We start from the raw sequence: 27,193 nt of genomic DNA, 5'->3' as shown, positions 1-27,193 counted from the left end.
AACACACGTTTACTCAACACGACACAGCAGGTGAACTAAACAAATATATCAATGGAGAGAGGAAGGATGCGGGAGAAGGGAAAGGGAATTTCAAGGTCGTAGGGTTACCACAATCGCGGCAATATAATCAGTCTCATTACTTAATTGTCACACCTCGTATATAATAATCGATGGCGATGAGTCACGACCCGCCTCAGCCTACTTGGCACCCCTTGGACCTCGGCGCCCGACCATACTACTTCCTTTTATCTTCAACGCTTGAAGACTGCTGAATGACGCTAACCATGAATTCATTCATCATTAGTAGGTAAATTTTCATCGTATTAGATATAACGAGACAGCAAATGTTGTTGGACCCTTCTTTCTCATAATGTTAAACGCCAAACCAAGTCTTGTTCTTTCTCATGCTTGCATTATATAGTTAGATTTATAACCAGAGTAGTAGCGCTTGGAAAGACACTTCTAGAAGGATCATCTGTACCAACGAAAGTGAAAAAATCGTTTGTATATGAAATAATTATTTAATTTCATAAAATACAGTATCACATTAATATAAAATTAATCATTTATAAAGTCAGACTCATACAGAATTTAATATAAATTCTCTAAATAAACATATAATTTTGGGTAACTACATTATGTTTGTACATTATAGTATAAATATAACACAACCTCATGGCAATTAATAAAATATAATGTTTGATAATAACCAATGTTACTATGGCATGTCAATGGCATTTCAATTTTATGAAAGATGATAAATTAGTTTTCGACATATTAAACACGCCTAGTGTTTTTGCATTTGTTGTAGTTATGGATTCCATTCCTAAGTTTGATGTATGGAATTAAAGCGAATAATTTGAACACAATTTTTGTACTGTGCAACCTACACAGTGGCAATTTTACATATAAATTGTTCATTGCGTAGGCTTCCATGTCTATGATTTTCTTCGAGTTGTTTGAAATTAATGCGACATATTATAGAATTTTTATCGCCACATAAAATACCAACTCTTAGCATATTTGATTGGTCAGCTACGATATACGAAAATAACAATTTGTCTTATTCTAAAACTATCGTAAAATGGAATGTACATAATGGTATTTCAATATGTCAAATATAAGAAAATGATTATATATAGGCAGATTTGTGTTAAATATAAATTTGGTAATAAAAAGGAACATAGAATAGAAAAATAATTAGTAATACATTAAAAGCTATATTTACAGCGAGCATTTAATATCTTACACAGTGTGAAATCGAAATCATAAGCATCCTTTTAAAGTTGTTCATGCCATAGTGCAGCAATGTCGAAATCATCTCTAATAAGCAATTGAATTTTTTTAAATATTTCTGAAGGATTATTTAAAAACTAATAGTGAATTATTACTAGTTTTGGAAAGAAAACATTTATTGCCAACAACAAAAAGAGTTACATTAATTATCAATAGAAAAGAAATAAAAAAAAATACAAAAATTTAATGGATAATTTTGAAGATTCTTTTAAATTTTATTTTGCTACACTTTGGTATGCCTTAATATGAACATTCTTAAGTAAGTGCTCTAACAGTGAAAGTAATAATTTTCCTAAAATAAAAACACGTCAAAACAATTAAGGCTCGAATTGAATCGACACGGCGTTTATCGTTTAACTTACCTTAGGAAAAAATGAATACTTAAAAAAGCATACTTAGGAAAAAATTTCTAAATTTACTGACAGAATATTCTTTAAAAGGATTCCGATTTTACTCTGTATGTTACTTAATGAATATAGAAATGCAATATACAATAAAAAATACATCAGTAGAATAAAAATGTTAAATATCTGCTCAGATCGCTACTCCTTATGTATATACCATGATTATTAATAAATTATGTTTTCAAAAACACAATTTTTCGTATAAAAATACACTTTGTACATACAAGTTTATACATTTAAATAGTAGGCACATCATGGCGTGTCATTTTCTATATCACAAAGTCATATAATTATAAATAATGCGTAGTTGTTTTCTCTAAAAGTTATTTACCTAGCTGCCTATATAAAAGTATAGTAAAATGCGACAAATCTACGCAAAAATTCCATTTATAGTATGAAAATTCATTTATAGAATATGTAATTTTTTTCAATTTTGTGTCTAAATTAAAATATTTATTTAAAATAAGAAAATTCCAATAAAGTTTAAAAAATACTACAAAAATAAAGAAAGAAGTTCGATGACATGAGGTTTCATGTGAAATGCCTAATTTATACGAAATATTAAAAATAGGTGCAGTATAGTAACATGTGATCCCAGACCTACTTAAATCCTGGCGACACAATATTTGTTCGAATTCAGAAACATTTATATCAATATTGCATTACCAAGTAAAATTGATATTCAAGATCTTGTTTAAAATTAGAAAACAACTAAATAGATATTGTAATGTTTTGCAATGATTGAAGTCAATAAATTTGTACTTGATGACATACCTAATGTCTTTGTCTTTGTTCTAAGTTTAGCGAAACTATTTATGTTACGGATCAATGAGAACATAATTCTGATTCAATTCTATTATATATTTAATTAATATTAGTCCTCAGAACAATAATTTACTGAAATTACTGTAAAACTAGTCACAGTGGCCTTTCAGCATCGATCCCATAATTGCTAAGTATAAACGGTAGAGAGACCATAACTGACGATTATTTATTAGCTCCTTTTAGCTATTGGAATAGCATTCTAGTTAAGTCCAGTTCCAGTAAGATAAAAGTCAACGCGAAAGATGTCTCTCACAGTCACTCTATTATTATATTCATACTATTACGTCTTCGTTATCAAGAACCAACTGATTCATGTTCACGTAGTCTGGATGTTGCGAGAACACATCTACTAGTTTACCGAAGGTCGGTCGTTGATCTGGATTGTACGCCCAGCAGTCGAGCATCACGTTATAAATCTCGTCCGGGCAATTCTCTGGTCGTTCCAATCGTTTGCCACTCTCTACTAATTGTATCGCCTAGAATATAAGAAGTAAAGGATTAAAAATAGGTTTAAATTTTTATACCATTGCATAGATAGAACTTCTACTGGATACACACTGGTTTATTATGATGTGTGTTTTCATGTCCAAATTAGTAGACTGACTCCATAGAAATTTGGCATAGATATAGCCTGAACGTTAAGGAAATATATCACGCATCAAACTAGATGTGGCTCTCCAAAACTATAGGCAGTCGAAGTCATTGGTATTATCTAATCCTATTAACATTATAATTACGTGCACCTTTGTAAAATGTTAAAAATTATGAAATTTGACATATCTTGGGCTTAACTCATTAATTATCACGAGATAATTAATGGGACGTCCCAGAGAACCATTCGGGATGGGATAACTTAGAGTCGATATCTACACTAATTTGCATGAATTTTTTAGTAACTATTAAATACCGTAATTACCTCAGTGCCCCTCATTTCGCCGTACGGTTGTTTCCCAAAAGAGAACATCTCCCAAAGCGTAATGCCGTAGCTCCATACGTCGCTCGCGTGGCTGAAGGTCCCGTAGTTGTACGATTCGGGCGCGTACCATTTTATCGGCCATTTGCCGCCGCGGCTAGCCTTGTAGTAAGAACTGTCGGTCGACAGAGCGCGTGATAGACCGAAGTCACTTATTTTTGCTTGATGTCTGTAAAAATTATTTAATCTAGTTTAAGCTTACGACATTTAAGAAGGGAAATACAATTCCACGAAAATATATTTCCCAAAAACATGAGACATGGAGTATCTATATGGAAGTCATATTTTGGTTAGAATGTTATGAGTAAACATTGTAATTGTGTTTTATTTTAATTGGCAGACAAAAACTGACTTGTATTTGATAATAATCCTCGTACGCCAATGTAAAAAATACAAATGTTCTAAAATCAAAGTGGTCAGAAGGTTGGAAGGTAGTGGTGGGTGTACCTGGTGGCGAGCAGTATATTCCTGGCAGCGAGATCCCGGTGCACGAAGCGGCGGTGCTCGAGGTAGCGCATGCCGGCCGCCACCTGGCACGCCCACAGCCGCAGCTCGTACGCCGGGCTCACCTTGTCCGGGTGCCGCAGCAGGTACTCTAGCAGCGAGCCCAGCGGCACCAGTTCTTGCACCATAGCCAATGGTGGGCCCTGATCACAATGATACATTTTATGAGCTTACTAGTTTTACCAGAAATTTCGTTTGACCAGAAGAATTATTAACTGGGATAAAAAAAAAAAAAAAACTTGTCTTTCTTCATTCTATGTACCGTGTGAAGTTTTCATAGCGATTAAAGAACAACTGCATTAAATTGAGGGTGATTTTCATAGTTGTGTTCTTGAATGTTCAACATAAAATCTGGTGTATTTTTTATATTCATGAGCTATCTATAAGTGGTTTCATCGAGCTCTTGTTCCTCATGTATGAAATTGTGAGCAAGAGCTAGGTTATTATATTTTTTCAACCTTCACATTTATACTAGTCATGTAATGGTTTAATGAACCTTTTCAAAATAGGAACACTGTACTAAACACATGCTAAATTAATATAACAATTTAATCTAGACAGAAATAGTGGTACACTAAAGCCAAGATTTACGTGCAACTTAGTATCTCTGTACTGACCAACGAGATCCCAATAAGCCGCACGATGCAGTGGTGGCGCAAGGCCATCATCAGCTTGGCCTCGGCTAGGAACTCGTCCTTGTTGGTGTCGGTATGCTGTACGTGCAGCGTTTTCACGGCGACGTCGCGCTGGTTTCCGGGCGGTCCGTACTGTCCACGTAGTACCGAGCCGAACTCGCCCTCGCCCAACGCCTCGCCAAGTGTTAGCTCATTCATTGGAATGAATTCTACAAAGGTTATAATAGTACATTACTGCAGCGGCCAGCAGTTGAGGCATTGATGGACGAACGTGCAAATGTGGGCCAAGGCGTAGCCGAGGCACACATACGTGAGTCCATCAATACCTAGTTATGGCCAAGGCTTGTATAGGACTTTTCTCAAACAATGCACGGAAATCAAGACCGATTATAATAAGTTTAATTTAAAGGGAGCTTTTAACCCTCCATTTCAGCAACATCACATCTCACAAGAAATGAAGGTCAGATGTACCAAATGGTAATTTATGTAGATTGTACACTTAATACTCGAAAACAGAATTTTTGGTATCATCATTGATTGTCATCTTGTTCGTTTGATAGAAAAGAATAATTTGTAAATGGTATTTTATAATTTTAAAAAAGAGTGTTACACTCCTAACAATAGTAACATTATTTTTTTTTTATTATTTTTCTGAATTTTTTAATTTCCCCAACAAATTTTACAGGATGTGAGGATATTTCATTTTAATTAAAATCATATTCTTACCTTGTAATGTGGATAGCTGACCATCAGAGTTAATAGATATCTCGTTATAATTCTCTGGCACTATGGCATTGTTTACAGGAACTTTGTATGTGTCATTGTCATCAATGTCGTCATTATTATTTAAGCTATCATTAGCGAAGTCTGAAGAAAAAGACAGATTTCGTGTGAGCAAATCGAACACATTGTTATTTCCAACAGAAGGAATAGGTGGTGAGGTTTGAGACATCTGTTGATCGTTCAAGATATCATGTTTGACTAAGGATAACGTCTGGTTCATGGCTGCTCGACTTGGTGATGGTTTCTTAGTTCGTGGCATTGTGGAAAACTGAAAAAAAAAATGTATTAGATGAGTAAATGAGTAGATTATAGAATTTACGATAACAATTTTATACTCAAGCTTCAATAAATATTTTTTTTTTATAGATGAAGAGGACTGGCACCAAATTGTCCTTTCTTATACCTCTTCTTATTTGAATAGTAACATTATACAGAAAATTAGATAAAAAGAATGTTTTATGAATGTATTGACACTGACTCAGAGAATTACTTAGTAATTTTTTTTTTCTACTTTATCAGTAAAATTAATTACTTTTTCTATTTCTTTGAGAAGTATAGTACTAGATAAAAAATTAAATATACCTTATAGTATATTGGAAGCGAAAATCAACGCGATCATTTAGGTAAACTGTGATAGCTTCCTGATGCCATTAAGAGCCAACGGACTAAACCGTCTTTCAAAAAAAGCATTCACGCTCACTTTTTTACTTTATCCAAGCAGTAAGTACTTTATATTATTCTCAATTTCGTGTATAATATAGTATATATCATATATGTGTAAGTATATTTGTTATTCATATATATTTATTCGTTTATATATGTAATTTTAGTATGTATGTATATCAATAATTAGTAGAACCGCATTCGAGTATTCTGACACTTCCCTATGGTTGACTGGGAAAGAATGCTTTTAGCATTAAGTCCGCCATGTACACATATTTGTACTAATGAATAAATAAATAAATAAATAATTATCAAGACCGGTGTAACCGGTCGAGACAATTTACGTAAATTGTATCATAGTTTATTTAAATGATCGCATTAATTTCCGTCTCTTATAAATCATAAAACATGCAGCACAAAAGTTTAAAGGGTAATATGTAACATGTTTACAAATAAGCTGTTTAGGTTTTCATAACTTATCGTAATGGAAAGGAAATCACCTCGGGTAATGGTGGTTTAGGCTTTGGTGGGACCGGTACTTGTAGACGTGTGGGCAGGCCATCTGGCACGGCGCTGTAGTGCTCTACAAGCCGTTCCAGAGACTCCAAGTATGGCCCATCATCTATGAACAGCCACTCGTTCTGTGCAATATAATACACGACTTTATGTCAGTCATACTATATATATATTACTTATATATAACATATACAGTATTTAAATAGAGAACAATTAATGTACAAAACAACAAAACACTAGTTTGACGTCACAACGAGTGAAGTGCAACAAGTGACCTTTGTAATATTGTATTTCTTTAAAATCAAAATAGAATGCTATATCTGTTAACTATTCTGACGAAGTTTAACTCAGACGAGGCTCAACATGAAAAACTAGGAAAAAAGGAATTCATTCTTATTTATTATCTTTCAATTGTGTCCCGTCAGCGTAATCCGGCAGTGACGGCGGGATACCATTCCATAACACGCATTAAAATTAATGTGTATAACAACGTGAAACCCAATTATTACCCCCCCCCCCCCCCACTTGTTATATAATATTATAATTATAATAATAGTGTACTCATATAATACAGAACACAAAAATTATTATACTTGTGAACATGAGGATGTCATCGTTTGATCATGATAAAACTTAAGAGTGCTTTTAGCGTCTAGAAAAATACAAGCTTTACTTTACAATAATAAGAACTGACCTCTTTTCTTATAATGAAGTTGTATGGTGTGTTCTCGCTGAGCATGGTGAGCACGTAGGCGCCGGTGTGCCGTTCGCTGTACCGCAGTAGGAAGGCACCCTCGCACGCGTGCTCGTGTAGCGTCCGCACCGCCTCGTCGCGGTTCAGCGTGCCGTGGTACCACTGGTTCCGCGACGTCTTCGGCGTGGCCGGCACGTGGTTCTCTGAAGGAACGTCATATTGCATGCTTAAAAACACAGATCGATGGCAAGTTTGTCAATTACTTTTTAATTGATTTGATGAGTGACAGCAGAGTTTCTTACAGATTACTCTCGACAAATAATAACAATCTCCACCCAACAGTAGATTCATAAAGGGACAATTTAAAAGAGCTTTTTATATAAGTAATAGACTTATAATAATCTTTATTGTACTCGACTTCTTAGAGGAGGTTCTCGGTTTTTTTTTTTTATGGGTGAAAATACTATGGTAACCCCGCCTACGCTAACGGAATACGCTGGCGGAGCACCAGTGAAGGGTGATAGATGAGAATGAAAACAGGCCAGTTAGCCCATCATGATGATTTAAACAGGAATTAACCATGATAGTTTCCAGGGAGAACCGCGAGGAGGTCGACCTGGTTGAGTATATTGCTAGCAATAGGGTTCTCAATCTCCATTACTAACAATCCCTTTCCCGCCGGAGGTTCTCAGTTTCATTGTATTTATTTATTTAGGCTGAACATAGCCCTCTTTCTATTAGGGGTGTTTTGCCAGTAATTGCCACACTTAGGCAGAATGGAAGACACAGTTAGGCCTTGAAGATGTTTTAAGAAGGACACTGCTGACCATCTCTCGACCATTAAATTCCTTTAGTCGTCTCTTACGACACCCGCGGGAAAGGAAGGGGGTAGCCTATTCTATGTCGGGACACTACGGCAATGTATTCTCTCATTTGCCATTAAATAAATAAATAAAATGCACAAGTACTTACTTAACAATTGATAGCACTCCGTGTGTCCGTGATGTTTTGCTAAATCGGCGGGCGTTTCTTGTGCTAGTGTCCTTGGATGCGCTGGCGCTTTCAATTTGAGCAACACCTACAAATAATATTTATATAATAATAATAACATATAATAAGTTATACAACACTCATGTCTGTTTATCATAATTTTTATTAATATACATATATATACAGTAATCTGTATTTTGCAATTTATTTATATAAGTCGATAAATATTTTGCAAATGATATCTACGTTGCGATTTTCTGACTATAAATAATTTATTAATTAAATTGTTCACAATATATTATCTAATTTATATTTTAACAGCGTTTGCCTATATCTAATTATTACTTCAGTAAATGTTCACCACTAGTCAAGTACTTATCTGCCTTCACTTAATCGCCATAAGTGATAAGCGGCAGTGAAAAAAGTATATTTATACTCACAAGTGTAATCTCTAATGGACAAGTGCATGTATTTAAATTCACGTATAGACCACACACAATGCTCCCTAGATATTTGTTGCGCTGGAATATAGTCCTTATTCGAATTATCTAAATGGATATATTTGCATATCTGAACGTTCGACTCTAGGATTGATACTGTTCGACTATGTACGAGCGCTTGTCGGATATTTTTTAAGGATGATAATATTGTTTCACAAAAAAAAAAGTGATAATGACAAAATCAGTTATTTTCTTTTAAAAACTAAACTACTGAAACGAATTTGATAAAATTTTTATATTATCTGTAACCTGTATATCCATTCGGATTAAAAAAAATATCTCTCATATCGGTTTACAATTCATTGATCTGTTTATCGCGCTTGCTTGCGTTTTATTCTTTGACATATGGACGTAGGTCTATCGCCCGGCAGGAATTGAAAGGCTATAGTTCTGTAATTAAAGAATGAAGTATTTACCTCGATACATTTGATGTGACCCCTCTGTGCAGCGTCATGCAGCGGCACTTTACCGGTGACCGCGTGCCTCATCTGGTAGTTCGCATTGCCTTTCGTTATAAGCAGCTCAGTTGTACTTGGTAGATTGTTCTGACACGTGTACTATAAACAAATTAATATAATGTTAGGCTATATTTTTATAATTAATATATCGATTTTTAATTTTATCAGAGGGAGACTACAAGTCGTTTTCTTGGGTATCTCTGACCCATTCGTGTTTCTACCGTGGAGCAGTTGTTTGCATTGCTGTGTTTCGGTTTGAAGGGTGGGATATGGCAGTGAATTTACAGGGTACAGAGGTATAACACCCGAGTCCGGGGAGAAAGGGATTGTTAGTAATGGAGACTAAGAATCCCATTGCCAGCAATATACCCAACCAGGTCGATCTCCTCGCGGATCTCCCTGGAAACAATCATGGTTAATTCCTGATGAATTCATCATGATGGGCTAACTGGCCTGTTTTCATTCTCATCTATCACTCTTCTGGTGCTCCGCCAGCGTATCCCTTTAGCACAGGCGGGGTTACCATACCATTATTATAAAAAAAAAAAACACCCGAGTCCGAGTCCCGAGTCGAGGCATGGCAACGCATAGGAGATATCATAAGCGAGACAGTATGTTATGTTCATGGTATTGCTCATGTTTGTAGACGAGGGTTAACCATTTTCCTCCAGGTGGGCCGTCAACTTGTTTGCCATTCTAAGTTGCATAAAAAAAAATTATTCGATTTTTAAAATTATTAAAAACGTGTGTTCGTATTTATCTGTTCGAAAAATATTGTTCCTAATGTTTCTTTTATGTTTTGTAATGTATAATTTTTACTAATAACTCTATGATCTCATTATTTACATACATGTAACGGTGTGTATCCAAACGAGTCCCGCACGTTCACGGTGGCTCCACTTTCTATAAGTTTCGCCAGGATGTTGTCCCGGCCAGCGCGGGCGGCTATGTGTACGGCCGTCTGCCCGTCCTGGTTCTTCGCGTCCCTGCTGTGATATCCGCATGCCAAGAGTTGCGAGACTACGTTGTAGTTGCCAGCCTCGGTCGCTCTAAAAATACACACGAGCTATATTATAAAAAATAAAACCGATTAGGGGTGAGATGAACTCACACGCTAAAGTTTCGTATATAAAAATTATTTTCAATTTATATAATAAATTGTTGCTGAGATGAGATGAGAACAAACAGACGGACAACGCTTTAAGAGTTCCTTTGCACTTTTTTTGGCACAGAACCCTAAAGACATGTAGTTATGACAGTAAGCATGCAGCAAAAGATGTACCCATGCAAGTATATCAGTATTTGATATAGTCAACGTCATATTTTTTTAACGCGAAAAAGTAGGAAGGAGTTTAGAATTTTTTTTTAAATACAAATAAATTATGATTATTAACAAGGAATTGTTTTGATATTATTAAATAATTATCCTATTTTTGTAACTATAATTGAGTTACAAAATTTATTTGTTGAATGCGTAACGTTTCACGAATTAAGATCGTGTGTACTGAAATAAAATCATAATTGATGTCTGTTTGTTATGTTTGTTACCGCATCACGAGATAAATCCATCCATTTAGCCAGAATGAATTTCAAAGAAAATTTATAATTAGCTCACGTTGGTGTGGATACAGAAACTTTCAAACTAATTGTACGTCAGGAGTCGTCATGTTTAAATTAAGAAGGCTAGCAGACATAAGGGTCCTAGGCAAAGAAGAAGTAGTAGTACAAACTCTGAGAGCCTTAGGGCTATTTACATTAATTAAAAATAATAAAATTACTTTATATAAACAAACAAACGTAAATTAAATTATTACTTATATATTTATAGCTGAGCACGGACCTCATTTTGCAGGTATTGCGACGCACGCACACATACGCTCATTTTGGATGAAACTGTTACAATACGAATTGTTTTTTTTTCTTTTTTAATTTTATATACATATAAATATTGTGTGTAGTTTCGTTGTTATAATTCTTAATATATGATTTTTTTAACCCCTGTGTGGGTGTAGTCGCATATTTCTGTAGAATAAAGTTTCTTTCTTTCCTTCTTTTTTCTTCTTATTTATACATTTACATTAAATATAAACTTATAAGGTAAGTATAATATATTATACTAAATCAATTAATGATTTTCATTTTATAAAAAAAAATTGTGGGTGTCAGAGTGTCACAAAACCATGTCCTTGTTGTTCTATAAATTTATTAAAACCACAGTTAAGTAATTGACAATTTATTAGAAATAATAAGTTTTCATTGTGATAATCTTATTACAAATCAATTAGTAGTTAGTTAACATACAACAGAATGCTGTGTGGTCTTGAACATATTAATGTTTGCTATACAAACAAGTAGGCAACAACAGTGTATGAACGTAATAATTATAGTGACTCATTAGATAAACAATGATTCATCTGTTGCCAAACACAGATGTCTTGAACAAATCGTAAATAGTTGTTACAATGGTGTTCGTGCTCTGTTCACAAGAATAAAAACAGCGCGTGTATATAGATAGAGTATATAGACTTATGAGTATGTGTAAGAAATGTGGAAATATACATCTAAGGGGGAAATGTTACTAGCAACCTAGCGTAGCTGCAGTTGTGTAAATATTTTAAATGCAGAAAGATATTCTGCCTTTTGACTTTTACTACGTATATTTATAATTATTAAATATTATTTAAATTTTGAATTTCGCAAAATGTATAATTTAATTTGAAACAGTCATTGTGATTCGTTTAACAGTTTCGATGTATTACTACAATATTTTTTGAGAAGATGAATACACAATTTATTAAATTAGGTGCCAGTTTTTTTTTTTAATACCTACACTAACAGCTTATTTTAATAAAATGAAATTCTGTACTTTGGTCAGCGCGCCACTCGAGAATGTCCATCTAGGATTGATTCGACAAATTTTTAGTCTATACTAATGTTATAAAGAGGAAATATTTATTGAAATAAACGCATAAACTACTTAACCGATTTTATAAAATTTTCGACTTATAGACCTATATTATCAGCTACTAATAATAATATAGGAGATATATTCTTTCCTAACTAACCGTGCGACGCCGGGGCAAATCGCTAGTTTATAACAATAAAGATATATACAGAAAGAAAATAAAATGGAATTTGGACTGGTCAATGTCTGTTAGGTCAGCTATAAATAATACATCATTACTACTCAATATATATTTAAATTAATTTATATAATATTTTTAAATAATAAAGAATATAAATATTCAAGATAGAGAGAATATCATTTACTGAGTGAACAGGAAATATTAAATGTCTGTAATAACAATTATATAGTAGTTAGGTATGTACATTAGTAATCACATCAGAACTTACGCACAAGTGGTTAACTAATTAACATTGTTTTAAATTTAATCGAAGTACATTTGTTATTTCAATCAGAGTTTGCTGCTATGTATTTCTTCTACTCGTTGTATTGTTGTGTATCAAATGTTGAAATATATGGCTCTCAACGAATAAAGATCAACAATATTTATTGAATAAATACATTACTGAACAATGCATTGGTCAGGAAATTGTCAATAAACCCGTTACAGTTACGATGTTGCGAGTAGTTGATTTGTGCATCATTCGTAAAAAAATTTTTGTTTTTAGGGTTCCATACAAGCAGTAAAATTTGTACAATGTATAATTTGTACCTATAATGTGAATATTTAATTCGTGTCTACTTGCAGCTAATAACGACTTTAATTGCGTGCTAGTTTAAATTTTCGCTTAACTCTCCATTGATGTAAAACATCGACAAAATAACTAAAACGAATAAGGCGGTAAGCTCACCTCTAAATGTGTGCATATCGAATGTTCGCCACAATGATAACAGTTGATAAATGTCTCTGACAACCTCAATAGTTAGATAGAAAAAAGTAGAAAGAAATATAAATTAGTATTTTATGTTAGCTTTAATATAAAATTTGTTGATAGCTTGGGTTCTTACATTATTTTATTTATCGTAGGGATCTCTATTTTTTTTTTAATAATATACAGTCTATGTTACTCGCTGGTAATGTAAATTTCTATAGTTGAAAGAATTTTTAAAATATTTTTTGAGTCTATCCATTACAAACAAACATACAAAAAATCATACATTAGTATGGATTATGTAAGTTCCATTCTAGTTGGCATTTTAGGAGTTACGCAATAATAATAGCTGCCTACCATCTTTAATAGGCATATCACTGGAATGTTGACAACCATGCTCATTGAAACAATAAACAGTAAAGAGAAAATTAGGGCCAATTTATGTGGCCCTAGTCTCAATAGAACATCCTTCTTCAAGAAATCTCGCTATAAACTATTATAATAGGTCATTTGAATGTAAACAAATTAATATTAACAAGCCTATTGTTTTTTTCTTTTTATGTTATTTCTTTTTCATATTTTATTCCTTATAGAATTAAGGTATAAATAATTACTCTGTTGGCTATTATAAATTGAAGATCTAAAATGTCTACTTTGGGGGGAAAGGGATTATTAGTGATGGAGACAGAATCCCATTGCTAGCAATATACCCAACCTGGTCGACCTCCTCGTGGTTCTCCCTGGAAACTATCATGGTTAATTCCTGATGAATTCATCATGATAGGCTAACTGGCCTGTTTTCATTCTCATCTATCACCCTTCACTGGTGCTAAGCCAGTGTATCCCGTTAGTGCAGGCGGGGATACCATACTATTTTAACCCATCAAAAAAAATGTCTACTTTTTGATGGGATTACATTATTACAAAACAATTCATATTCACATATATAGATATGGAATGTTCAATACATATATATTAAATATATTCCTGTAGAATGAGTTTTTTGCTATACAATCACATCAATAGTTTGGTTCCCAAGCTGGAACACCCTAATGAGTAGCCAGGAAACAAATATTTGAGGGTACCACTCAGAATAGCCAAAGTCGAGCCAATTCAGAATAGTTTGTATTCTGAATTGTCAAAGCAACATGCCCACAACTGCACCACAGGCGTCTTCAAAGAGGAGTTATAATGAAATTACACTATATATATATAAAAACTAGTCAAACCAAATCTTGAGTTTGAATTACATTTCAACCAGAATGAATGCATTGTGTAAATAAATATTTGCTAAAATTTAAAATATTTATTAAAAAGCAAAAATAGTAGTAACAAGAATCAAGAAATTGTTATATAAATTCACTTTATAATATTGAATGTTCTTGCAACTTGTAAATTTTAAGATTTTCTACATGGAAATTGATACCCGTATAGATCTCAATTGTTTTTTTAGCAGAGTCAAAATATATTGAACTTGGTTCTCATTTCACACTTATATTTTTGAAGAGATATCATTACTTTTTGTAGAGAAATTATTAGTATTCATCATTAATACATTGTTATTTTTTAAATTTCTTTATTTTTCTATGTTTATCCTGTAGTTTTTTTTTGATGAATTTTCCATATTTTGTTTTTTTTTTTTACTTTTTAATTACACCCCTGTTACACCTCCCATGCTGTGCAATAGCATCGGGGAGAATTCAGCCAGCATAAAACCTAACCACATTAGTCTTAACTATACAATATAACACAAGAAAAAAAAATTATAATCACCTATATTTATTATAATCCTTATTTCATACATACAGAGATACATATTCTAATAAAACTCACGAGTTAAAGGATAAAAGATAAGAATTATAATTACTTACCTGTGTAAAAGGTTGGTAGTTCCCTGAGTACGTGATTCATGAGGTGGTGGTTGTCCTTTGCAGACAACTGACAGACGAGTAACAAGTCCATTTGAATCACCACGATAATGTTGAATAAGAGTGTCTAGCCCGTGCACAGTTGTGTGTTCCTCAATGCTGAAGAAAGCATCTTCGCCATGCCTTCTAATTTGATAATGCACTACCTCACCCTTAAATAAAAAAAAAATACTTATTTCAATAGTGTTCACACTTTACATTATATATAAATAAGCATAATTCATTTATTTTTATTAATTAGTGAATTAATAATAAAATTATATTAAAGGAAATAAAATAACAATTTGTGGGTAATGCTCAGTACATAAATAGAAACAAAACATTCTTTTATCAAAATCTTTGCAATGATATTATTAAAGATTATATTAATAATTAAATATATTTATAATATTTATTATTTTAAACAACTGGCGAAAATATTAAGTACAATAGAATATAACTTCACACTAAACAGGAAAACATGTAAGAGGTTATAAAAACTGACCTGATGAAGGACAGAGAGTACATAGTCTCCTGGTGAAGTGTTGCTTTCACGTACTAAGAAAACCCCATCCTCACCTTCTGAAATCATCATTTGATAAAATATTATAGATTATTTACAAACAAGTGTTTCTTTATCAAGGTTGTAAAACTTGTAAACAATAAATTAACCTTCTTTTAATAACTTCTCAGCAGCTTCTCGTGATATTTTTCCGTGGAACCAGTTCACGTTATCCTCTCTGTTCATCCTCAACAAAAAAGAGTTTGTCTGAAAAGTTAAATGTAAACTTGTTCAACGAGTATCACACGACCAAAAGATTTCCTTTGAACATTTCATACGACGGAAGTGGCAATTTATATGACAACGCGTTTCAATTGAATCAAAATAAAACTAAATAATATTTAATAAACAATTCCACATTTTCAAGCTAATGGTAATTTGATAAGTTTTAAAAATAATATCCATACGTATCAAACTTTAAAAACTATTCGCCATATTTCGTTCTATTTCTTTCTAACATGAACAAAGTGTACATTGGACTAACCAAACAAATGAATATAACTACAACTGAATATTGTTTTCCCAGTTCACTGATAAGAAAGTATAAATGCTAAAGTGAGACGGAAAGAATCATAGGTCTACTTTAAATAGTTACATTTTGTATATTGCAAACGTCACAAGCCTGGATCAAATAAGAAACTGATAAGAATTTATTCGTGATTCATTTAATTTATATATATTATTTTATTAATTATTATATTCCAAATAATATTTAATTAAATTACTTCTTACCTTTAGTAATATGAATGACGTCATGGTTGTTATCATGTTATCCAACTTTAGTTCACACAAAAATGTTTATTTTACCTACATAGTTTTACAAGTAGAAGAAATTAGCAAATTTTTTTAAGTTTTCATGAATACACATGTTGTTATGAATAATGTTATATTATTTCGCACAATATATTTTATAAAATAATCGCGGTGAGCGGAGTGCGTCTATAACCAGCAACCGGCAGACAGGCGCGGTATCCCCGACTCTGCCTTCCAGCGAATGACTCATAGCAAGGTCAATTCCGAGAAATGAATCACCAACGTATTCAGCTCCACAAAGGTGTATGTAACATGCATTCCCTCACAGCTTTGCCTCTTTGTTATTTTGTAAATAAGGCCATAAATATTACCTGTATATACCTACTACACAAGTGTGTATAGGTATGTACATTTCTACTGCAAATTCCTATACTTTTTACTAAACTTTTATTTTATATATATTATACTTAATATTTATTGATTCAGTAGGTAAATAAGTAAGTAGGCAGTAAAAATGTATCTAGTCTAACCAGTTTTAATCTCCAAGTTTTAAGATAACGCATCAACCTATCTCTGCTTACAAATGAGTGCAATCTATCATCATATATATCTTTATCATCATTGTTTTATTTATTCCACTGGGAGCATATTTTTTATACGCTCCTGTGGAAAGCGATAACCATTCTTTGTAACTGGATGGTGCTAGTCTAACTGCCGAGATCATCAGAAAAAACATTTACATTGTAATCGTAATACGTACTATACTTATCACAGAAGTAATAGTATTATTTTTTATAATAAATTCTACACTATGGTCATTACAGAATATATTGTGCCATCTCTCACATTGTATCGCCTCTCAAAGGCGATGGCGATAAGGTTTATAGGTTTTCCCATATGGACTATACTCGTGGATTACAATGCCATGCAAAATTATGGTCCCGTGCAATTGCCAAATCGTTATAATTATTATAAAAAAGATGTCAGACATTGATACGTGTGATTATAAATGTTGATAGGTAACTGATTAGATAACAATTTACAACAAAATTTTAGAATTGATGCTTCCGTAGACATAAACTAAAATAGCTGACTTAGTTTACACAAGATCTTACAACTTTTTGTAGTGAAAAAACTAGTACGTTGCAAGATTGTACATTTTTAAATTTTATGTTTTTGATGAGATTAGGCTTCTTGCTGGCTTAATATTATTAATAATAATCGATTTATACAAGTTCAATTACAATTAATAAACGTTGATAATTATTTAAGTATACAAATTTCGTAAGTATTTTTTATGCAACTTAGAATGGCAAACAAGCTGACGGTCCACCTAATGAAAAGCGGTAACCGACACCTATAAACATGAGCAGTACCATGGACATAACAGAGTATACTGTTTCGTCTATGATACCCCCCTTGCGTTGCCATTTCTGAGGACTCTGGTGTTATTCCTCTGTACCCTGTAAATTTTGTGCCATATCCCACGCTTCAAACTGAAACACAGCCATGCACACAACTGTTTCACGGTAGAAACATAAATGGGACAGAGGTGCCCAAGCAAACGATTGTTGTACAAAGTCTCCCTTTGGTAAGTATCTAGGACATCTAGGTACTTAATAATTTTCTGTAACAAATTTTCTTTAAAAACAAAGTACTGACAATATTAAAACTTAAATTTTGATAGGTAGATACTAAAGACTGGTTTTCTCTGTCTTATTTTGATGGTAATGGTAAACGTATTAACTTATGACTAATCATTTAACATTAATGAATTGTGGTCGACGAAAGAACTACTAATCTAATTATCTGATGATTAATTTATTGTACATTAAATTTGGTACGCGACATCGTAGGTTTTTTTTATAACGCAGGGGGTTTTTATAACGTTTGCGCTAACGCAGGGGGCAAACGAGCATGCGGCTCACCTGATGGTAAGTGACTACCGCCGCTCATGATCATCCACAACATCAAAGGCATTGCAGATGTGCTGCCGTCCTTTTAAAAAGGAATATGCTCTTTTCTTGAAGGTTACGATGTAGGTATGCGGAGATTTTAAAATAGATTATAAAACTCCAGATTTTTGGGTGATAATTGAATGATACCTTGTTTATTTTATCTATTAACGCTTAATCTAGTCTTCTAATGTAGTCACTGTTAAGTTTTAAAAATTCCTTCTTCTCGTTGACCCGGATTAGGTCACATCATAAAAATAGTTCTTATTTTGGCCGTATATTATAAGGTAAGGCCGTATATTACATGCATATAATAATTGCAGATTTTACTCATAAATTTAAAACTCATAAGTTTTATAAAAATAAAATTCCAAGAACTTTAAACAGGGTTTCCTTTATTAATATATATGGAAATGTACCTATACTTAACACAGTAATCAGTTTCAAATCAGTGAGTTATTCTTTTAAGTATCCGACAACTATGTAACCAGTATTTTTAAAGACCTTTTCTTTTAATTTAATTATTTTCTGGATTAAGTTCTGGAATGTTATGTGTCTTGAGCCAGAAACAAGAAAATTACGTTCCTCTTGCGCCACCAAGCTTTTAGTTAATGATAGTATATGATTATGATACGCAAAAGAATCAAATTTACTAACATAGTCCGAAGGATAAGCAAGTTGAAGTGGCTATGGGCTGGTCACATAACTCGAAGAACCGACAACCGACAGGAAATAGATGGAATGACGTCCTCAAATGCACAGGGAGTCAGTAGATGCAGGTGGTTCAGGACCGTTTCTTATGGCAGTCTATGGGGGAGATCTATGTTCAACAGTAGTCAGATAATTGCTGAGACGATGATGATGATGATTGTAGTAATTATCGTAGTTATCTGAAAACGCAGTGTAAGTACCTATCACATATGATGCTTTATTTACTATTGAACTATGCCATATACGAGTACTTATAAAAAAGCAACCTTAATTACAAATGGATAAAATTATAAGGAAATATTTATCAAACGCACGATGGAACATCTTTAGAAAGTATTTACTATAATATTCGTACTTCGCAAACGACTGGAGGGACCAGTCACGAAGTTTGTTTACCTCACGACTGCAATGTTTATTTACTTTCATTCGTCTTTAGAATTCTAGTACTGCCTTTGCTTACTTTACAGATTGCATTTACATGAATACTCATCATCTATCATCTATTTTGCTAATGTCACATCTTATAAAGCTATTGATAATTTTAAATAAATGTCTGTCTGAATAAATTAGCCCTGCAAATTGATCTAAAAAAAGTATTAATCCATACTGGTACCTAATCATAGGTGGGGTACTAACTGAGATGTATCATTGGCTTGTTTTTTTTTTTTTTTATAAATATTTCTATTAATGCACTAGCTAAAAAAGATAAAGAGATATTAATAATATTTATTTATATGCCTAAAAGGGTGTTTTTTTTTAATCTGGACCCTTCTGGTGAGATATAATGTATGCGAAACTACCCCCTCCCAAAAGATTAAAATATGAGATTTTAAATAATTAATTTCTATTAGTTTATGAGTAAAGTACTAAATTATAATTTATTTGCGTTAAGTAAGTAAAATACTAGTTGTATATTTAAGAAACATGTAATTTACATTAAATACCTATCTTTTTAGGTATCCAGCTTAGATTATATAGATAGAGTGTCTTCATAGAAATGTTTCGAGAAAAGCGGGTCATCTTATCATACAATTTTGTGTGATAAACAGTAATGAGTGTTTCCTTTATAACTCCTATATTAATTTTGTTTTATAATTTTTGCATCTTTTTAATGCATAAAAACTCATTTTATTTATTAAATAATTAAATATAGATATGTCAAGATACATTATATGCGTAAGTATATAGAATAATGATAAAAAACGAGTCAGCTTATTTGACAATTAGCTGATAAAAAGTTGACCCGTTTTTGAGGCTCGATGTTCTATCTATATAATCTGAGGCACTCAGATATACGCAACTATATTTTTATCTTATTTGTCACTTATCGACTAGATAAAGGTTTTTGTGTAGTTACGTTAAAGTTTACATTCGCCATTGAAACATGACTACCGCGAAATATTCACCTACTTATTATCAGATATGTTCATATCGAAGAAGTGTGTTGCACTTGTTAAGCTGAATATGGTGTGGTAATATTACCGTCAAGGCAGCTTGGAGCCGCGGCTGGTTATCCCAGCGGCGCCGCCGCCACCTCGGCGACTCCACGACGCTCTGTCGACGGGCGCAATGAGTCATTCCACTTTCTACCAGCATTGGGTAGCGGTCGATGACACTTCGGGCCTGTTTGCTCCCAATATTCGCACTACTTCTACATGCTTACATGTAGCATGTAGGCTTCATGTGGGTTGTCCACCCGGCTCAGTCATTCACATTCCCTGTGCTAGCTTTTTATTGATCTATTACTTCAGTCAGAGTATACCTGTCTTTGCAGGCATAATTTATACTTGGATAATTCTTTCATACTTACTTAATTTTTTTTCAGTTATTCAAATTTTAAATTGTCATTTATTGTCTTCGAGTGATATGATAGGAGATCGAGTTTGTAGATTGAATATTAAAAAAAAGAAAGCAGTAGGAATAAGCAGAGTTTGTGGAATTAAAGAAGCAATTAGGTATACCATCAAATTTATAATATTTATGCTTTTTTAACAAGTATCCTAATGTAGACAAACATGCATGATATCGAATAGATTTAAAGTCTACAATAGACGCCGCCGGTTTGATTCCTGGCGAATCGTGCTGTTACATAATTTAAGATCATAAGAATATTTACGAGTACGTTCACATATACGCTGGCACCACTCAACGACTATAGTTTATAACGGTTAAGTGTGTACTATTACAAATCGTGTAAAATATATGGCTTCCGGGATACTTCCGGAGAACTTCCTGCTTAGCTCTGTATACGATAGCTGTTTTCACATCCATGGCGTCTAACAGTCTACTGTTATACTGGAAAATTCGGTGTCTGTTTTTTTTTTATAGTTCAAGTTCAGTTTTAATAAGCTCTGTGAAATAAGGATTGACCAATTTAAAATTAGTCTAGAATTGATTATTTATGATATTTATTATCACTCCCATGCAAAGAAAGTAGTACAATGTTTTCAAGATTATGACACAGTGGAAAGAATTATTTTTCATAATAAATGTGTATGTTTCAAAGTCAAAATCCTAAAGTAAAATGCATGGGTATCACAAGAGCTTCTAAAGGACTCTTCACGTGATCACATTTAAATTTAAGAAGTTTTGAAATTATAATCACACTGTATTGCTAGTTGGTGTAGCCAGAGACATTAGTTATGAGTTACAACACTCACCTATTGCATTACTATTGCGTTGTATTAGTTGTAACATCGTTGTTGTGGGCATATATTAAGAATGGCGGAGAGCAGAATGACGAAGAGTAACTTTTACTCTAAACTTACGGTTCATACTTAACAGATGGAAAATGCAAGCTGGATGAGCAATCACTTAGTTGTACAAATGTTTAATATTTAAGGGCTATAAGGTAAGGTAACATTTAGCCCTTACAGTGAAAAAATTTGAAGAATCTAGGTCTACAAAATTTTGTGAGCCAGTTTGATGAGAAAATCGAGAACTGAAGGTACAACCAGCAGATGCCATCTAATATACGTGTCTCGTAATATAACGCAGGAAATCATAATCTGATTAGTGTGATTGTTTAGCACTTTTTTTTTTATTTATTTACTGAATGCCCAAAATGCATGCGTAGGTCGTCAGCAATAAATTATTGAATATTAGGTGTTCGAGTATGTGTCATTCGGTTTTTTGTTGTTACTTTTGTCTCGTACATTTTGTAAATATGGTAGACTATGCTAATCATAAAGTTTCCTCCCACATCTAGAGAGTCCTTGAATAAATCGCAGTAGCCGGAACTGGTAGGACAGTGATAGTGCAAGTTATCAAAAGCCGTACCTAGTATAGAACTAGGTTTGCAAACATTTCGCTGATTACAATTGAATCCAACGTGGCAAGACTTAGGCGGTGGTAGCAAGGAAAAGCCTAACACGGTCTCTTCATTTCTCTAAATAATTTGATTTGTTTATAGTGTTTATATCGCCAAAGAGTTAGTTTAAATTTCATATTTATATACATAGTTCATAGTATCGGCTATAGAACACTTACAAATTACAGGGAATGATAAGAGAATGAAATGAGAGAGATTAACTAAATTGGTATAAAATTCAATCAATTTGTAATCAGTCCTTTAAAATGTAGTTTATTAACGTTAATATAAATGTTATGTATATACTTGACAAAAGCTCGTTTTCATATACTTGACAAAAGCCTTGAAAGTCCTCTGGTTGTAGGTTTCTCAGCTGCCCCGTCGTAGCTTTTTTTATCTCATTTATGTCCCCCAAATCGTTTTCATATTTCCTTATAAGTTTACGAGATATACTCGTAAAATTATAATTTTGGAGGGACGAATCTTGATGGACAATCCCCCGAACATCGAACTCTTTCTCGGCCCTCTCTGAATCTTTTTAGCCAAATTACGCGCTGCTCTTCAACGGAAGCGGGCTAGCGAACGTGCCACGCATTAATAAAAGTATATATTTATAGCTTATTTATTTCTGCGTTCCAAGAACAACAAGGAAACTCTTCGAAATGACCTCAAAACCAATGCAAAGCGAGCAATGTAGATGGGCATTGCGCCCGGCGCGCATGTTTGCGCAAAACCGAACGGTAGCGCCAGGCGATGAGGTAATCACGGACTATGAATGAAAAAATATATAAAAAATCTATCAAGTAACTGTAAGACGATTAGATATAGCGTGATATACAAAACTAAACCCACCGTTGTGGTCATGCAGCTGATTTTCCATGGGACCGTCCGTATATTTTGAGACGCCATTCGACAGATCTGAGTCATCGTTTCAAATGCAGATCACTAAGCGTAAAGTCGAATATCTACCTAATCGTTGTTGTTGAATGAAACGAAAATATACAGGTATATTTTTGGAACCTCTGTCAGAAGTAAAAAGAAAATCGTTCCTAGAAATGCATTTTTGTGATAGCTTTCATTTAAAACAGAACCTAAATAACTAAAGCGTGCTTTTGAATTTGTAATACTGCGATTTCCTATCAAATGTAATAATCTATTTTCGAAAAAGAATTTATAATACAGAGGTTTTTTGGTTGGTTTTTAACCGGTAGGAGTCCGGCAGTATCCATACGTCTCCCCCGGGGCGTATGTGTATTTATTTTATTTATTTTGGTACTTAGTTACATATTTGGAAGTACTTGCGTTTGAAAATGTTGAGTTTGACGTCCCAGAATGCTCAATTATGGCTTATATTATATAACCCACAGATAAAAAAAATCTAAAAAGTCGCAAATTTATTTTGTAGAATAAAATATTAAAAATTTATTGTTGTTTACCTATAAGCTATGATATCCAACACACGTATTAAAATTATGTAATTAATTATGTATAAAAATCAATTCAATATAGTCAATAATTTAATCCAATAATCAAATTTTTTCATAATAAGGTCATCGCCTTCTATTTTTTTCGTGCAATCGATTGAAGGATAGATGGAAATTAATAGAAACGAGTGGGTACATGAATGTAGTAGTAAAAATGTACTAAAATATAAAATAGTTTTAAAAGAAGGAAATGTTCCAAACGTCTATTTATTTTCTGTATTATAAAAAAAACTACAACGCCATTATATGTGTTAAATGTTTTATAAAATTTCAGGTAACTTGACGGTTTATTCGGCTAAATATGGATAAACAAAGGAAAATTATTAAAATTATTACAATAAAATTATAATTTTGTTTGTTAGTCAAAGCCATTCGGGGGAGGGGTGTTATAATTGTTAGTAGTGCGGACTACCAGTCCCTAGTTGCTAGCAATATACTCTTTCAGGTCGACCTACACGTGGTCCCCCCTGGAAACCATCGTGCTGAATTCTATGTGTATTCATCACAATGGGCTAACCTGCCTTTTAATTGCCCTAGTGCAGTGTATACCGTTAGCGCAAGTTGCTATTTCATTGTCATACATTAAAAAAATCGTCATTGCTATTTAAAACAACAACAAAAAGTTGACACCAATTTATTTGCATGTGCATTGAAATAAAAAAAAAAACAGGTAATTTTTATCGCTCTAAATTAATGAAAATGTTTCGTATACATAAATGAAAGTGCCTGTCTGAAGTAATAGATGGCGCTAGTTTAAATCCTATATAATATAATAGATGGCGTTGTGTAAAATTAAAACGCGATATAAAGTTTTCTTGTCGTATTGTTATAATGTAGTTTGGAGGAATATCCGTTAGCTTGTTTGCCATTCAATAATTATTGAATGTAATTATTAAACAATTTTTGCTATTCGGTACTAGACCGAGTACTATAATTTAATATATCGGTATTTAGTCTTCTCACGTTGATAAATATATTCTAAACTCTATAAGTTACGTGAATATAGCAGAATTACAGTGGCATTGTCATTCTCTAAAAATAAGGAAAAACGTACTAATTGATACGGGATTTGTTCAAGTTTAAGAATTTTTTTTTTTATAATTATTTAACAACTTTTATTTACTGAAATTAGTTCCGTTTTATAATAATATTCGATCTTGGTTTGATTGATTAACTTTTATAGTACAAAAGTAGTAATCCTTAGTAGCATGTAAAAGTAAATTTGTTTGATTATACCTTTTGGCGTCTTAATAGTTCTACTAACAAAACAACAACCAACAGATACAGAAGTATGTATTTAATACGAATGAGATCAATAATCTATATATATATATAAATTAATGCCACTTTTCGTTGTAATTTTATAACTCAAGAACAGGCTCACCTATCCAAACCAAATATTTAGGCTTTGTAGAGACTATTTAGTAGATGGTTTATGTGAAGTTTGCACAAAATCGGTCGAGCGGTTCTTCATTTGTCACATTTTTTTGTAACAAGTGAATTCAATAAATGGCGGATCATTTTGGTAATGGGGATTTTTATGTCACTTTCAAACTTATTTTAAGATAGGGGTTATGCGGTCAAATTGATTCTTTTTTTAATGTTGACAGTTTTTTTTTGTTCGAATAAATAAATTTGATGTTAAAATTAAAAAAAAAAATATTATTTTACTTTATACGTAGCGAAGCACGTACCGGGCCGCTAGTTGTAAATGAATATAACTATTACTTACACGTTTTATTTCTATGTAAAAGTTTTTACCTGTAATTACGTTCACCTAATCTTATACATTGGGAAAGGGGAAAGGGATTGTTAGTAAAGGAGACTAAAAATCCCATTGCTAGCAATATACCTAACCAGGTCGACCTCCACGTGGTTCCCCCTGGAAAATATCATGATTAATTCTTCAAGATGAAATCATCATGATAGGCTAACTGGCCTGTTTTCATTCTCATCGATCACCCTTCACTGGTGCTCCGCCAACGTATCCCGTTAGCGCGGGCGGGGTTACCAATCCATTTTCATCCGACAAAAAAAATCTTATACATTGAGGGAAAGGGATTGTTAGTAATAGGGAGTTTAGTCCTCATTGCTATTAATATACCCTATCAGGTCGACCTCCACGTGGTTCCCCCTGGAAACTATCGTGGCTAATTTATCATTGAATTCGACACGATTTAACTGACCTGTCTTTCATCCTCATCAATCATCCCTCACGGGTGCCCCGCCAATGTATACTAATAGCGCATGCTGGGTTACCATTTTATTATCAGCCATAAAAAAGAAAAATCTTATGCATTAACTGGAATAACGATTAACTTATAGAGTTAGGGGATATCTATTTTCTCAAAGCATATTTTGGAAATATTCTCTAAAAAATTCAAGAGTACTCGATTAATTCAACAATAAAGGGTGAGCTCTTTGACGCTCGAGAGTGGGTAGTTGGCGGTAGCTCTAAATAGCGGATTCGAGGTCTATTGTCCAAGATTCTTTGTTAATGTGTTGAATATACACTAATACATACAATATACACTTTACACAATCTGTAATATACACTCATACATACATTCACAAATTTTAGGTTGTAAAGTCCTAAAAGTTATTCTGTTGTCCTCAGTATGTCTGTAGTAGTTGCAGTGAGTAGGTCATTTAGGTAAATGTTATTTGGAGTAATTTATCATGGGACGTGTTTTTGCAAAAGGTTCAAGAGAAATTGTGAGTTCTAAGAATTTTCGTCAATCGCGTACCGATAAAAGAAAAAAAAAAATGTTTTAAACCCGGAAACAGAGGTTAACCCAACATTGAGTACTAAACTTTAAAGGCGTTTTTTCTTAAAACTATGTTTTTAAAGTCGGTGACCACTGTCATTAAAAAATCACCTTGGATTTAAATAAAATTTATACAGCTTTTTTAAAACATTAAACTAGTGACTGATCGAAGAATTTTTTTTTCACAACTTCGATTATTTATGGATAATTTACTGCTGCTTTTATTAAAAAAAATCGAGAGTAAATTGTCAGAAGCACCTATTTTGTTTATTTTTAAAAAATAAACCTTTGAATAAGCACGAAATTAACTTTTTTTTTTTATTTGATAATTTCAGGTGAACTGTTGAGAAGTTATGATCACTGCAAAGGACTACACTTGGAACAAGGGCCGATACATACAACGATAACTTTTTATATAATTAATATTTTATGTTCAAATTTGGCTTAAATCTAATTGAGACATGACATACTGACATAATTTTGTTATAAAATAAATAAAATGACTTATATAAAAAAAAGTACTTGTTTCTTCGTGCTTCCGACTGGCCCTAAACCTTTATGTCCTATTCCATTCAAAATGCTACTTGTTTAATTAAAATATTGGCGAACAAATAAAGCACATTTGTTAATATTATTAAATATTTAAACATCTCATATTGACGATG

General features: G+C 32.9%; 1 protein-coding gene across 2 annotated transcripts; it reads right to left on the bottom strand.

Annotated features, from left to right (window-relative positions):
• Positions 1-501: 501 nt before the first annotated feature.
• LOC113518133 (tyrosine-protein kinase Shark) lies at positions 502-16,545 on the bottom strand. 2 transcript variants are annotated; one of them, XM_026902910.3, is made up of 14 exons: positions 16,280-16,545; positions 15,658-15,754; positions 15,491-15,567; positions 14,950-15,158; positions 10,092-10,290; positions 9,200-9,340; positions 8,266-8,371; positions 7,294-7,496; positions 6,584-6,724; positions 5,364-5,688; positions 4,620-4,846; positions 3,946-4,145; positions 3,442-3,667; positions 502-3,001 (listed from the first exon to the last, which is right to left on the bottom strand). In XM_026902910.3, the coding sequence occupies exons 1-14, from the start codon at positions 16,313-16,315 to the stop codon at positions 2,798-2,800; spliced, it is 2,391 nt and encodes a 796-aa protein (XP_026758711.1). In that variant the 5' UTR covers positions 16,316-16,545; the 3' UTR covers positions 502-2,797. The 2 variants fall into 2 exon arrangements, with proteins under 2 accessions (XP_026758711.1, XP_026758712.1); XM_026902911.3 differs by lacking the exon at positions 16,280-16,545 and adding an exon at positions 15,955-16,052.
• Positions 16,546-27,193: the final 10,648 nt, after the last annotated feature.

Source organism: Galleria mellonella, unplaced genomic scaffold (assembly GCF_026898425.1).
Source record: "Galleria mellonella isolate WM207_F2 unplaced genomic scaffold, CSIRO_AGI_GalMel_v1 utg132, whole genome shotgun sequence".
Taxonomy (NCBI): domain Eukaryota; kingdom Metazoa; phylum Arthropoda; class Insecta; order Lepidoptera; family Pyralidae; genus Galleria; species Galleria mellonella.
Note: the sequence above shows the minus strand (reverse complement) of the source record. Positions and strands in the feature narration are given on the sequence as shown.

What these genes read in the sequence shown, in the direction of transcription:
- LOC113518133 (XM_026902910.3), bottom strand. Translation starts at nt 16,315, where the DNA reads ATGATAACAACCATGACGTCATTCATATTACTAAAG. An exon ending in TGAGAAGTTATTAAAAGAAG is followed by an intron (nt 15,568 to 15,657) that starts GTTAATTTATTG and finishes TGATGATTTCAG; the next exon opens with AAGGTGAGGATGGGGTTTTC. An exon ending in GGAGTGCTATCAATTGTTAA is followed by an intron (nt 7,497 to 8,265) that starts GTAAGTACTTGT and finishes ACGTTCCTTCAG; the next exon opens with AGAACCACGTGCCGGCCACG.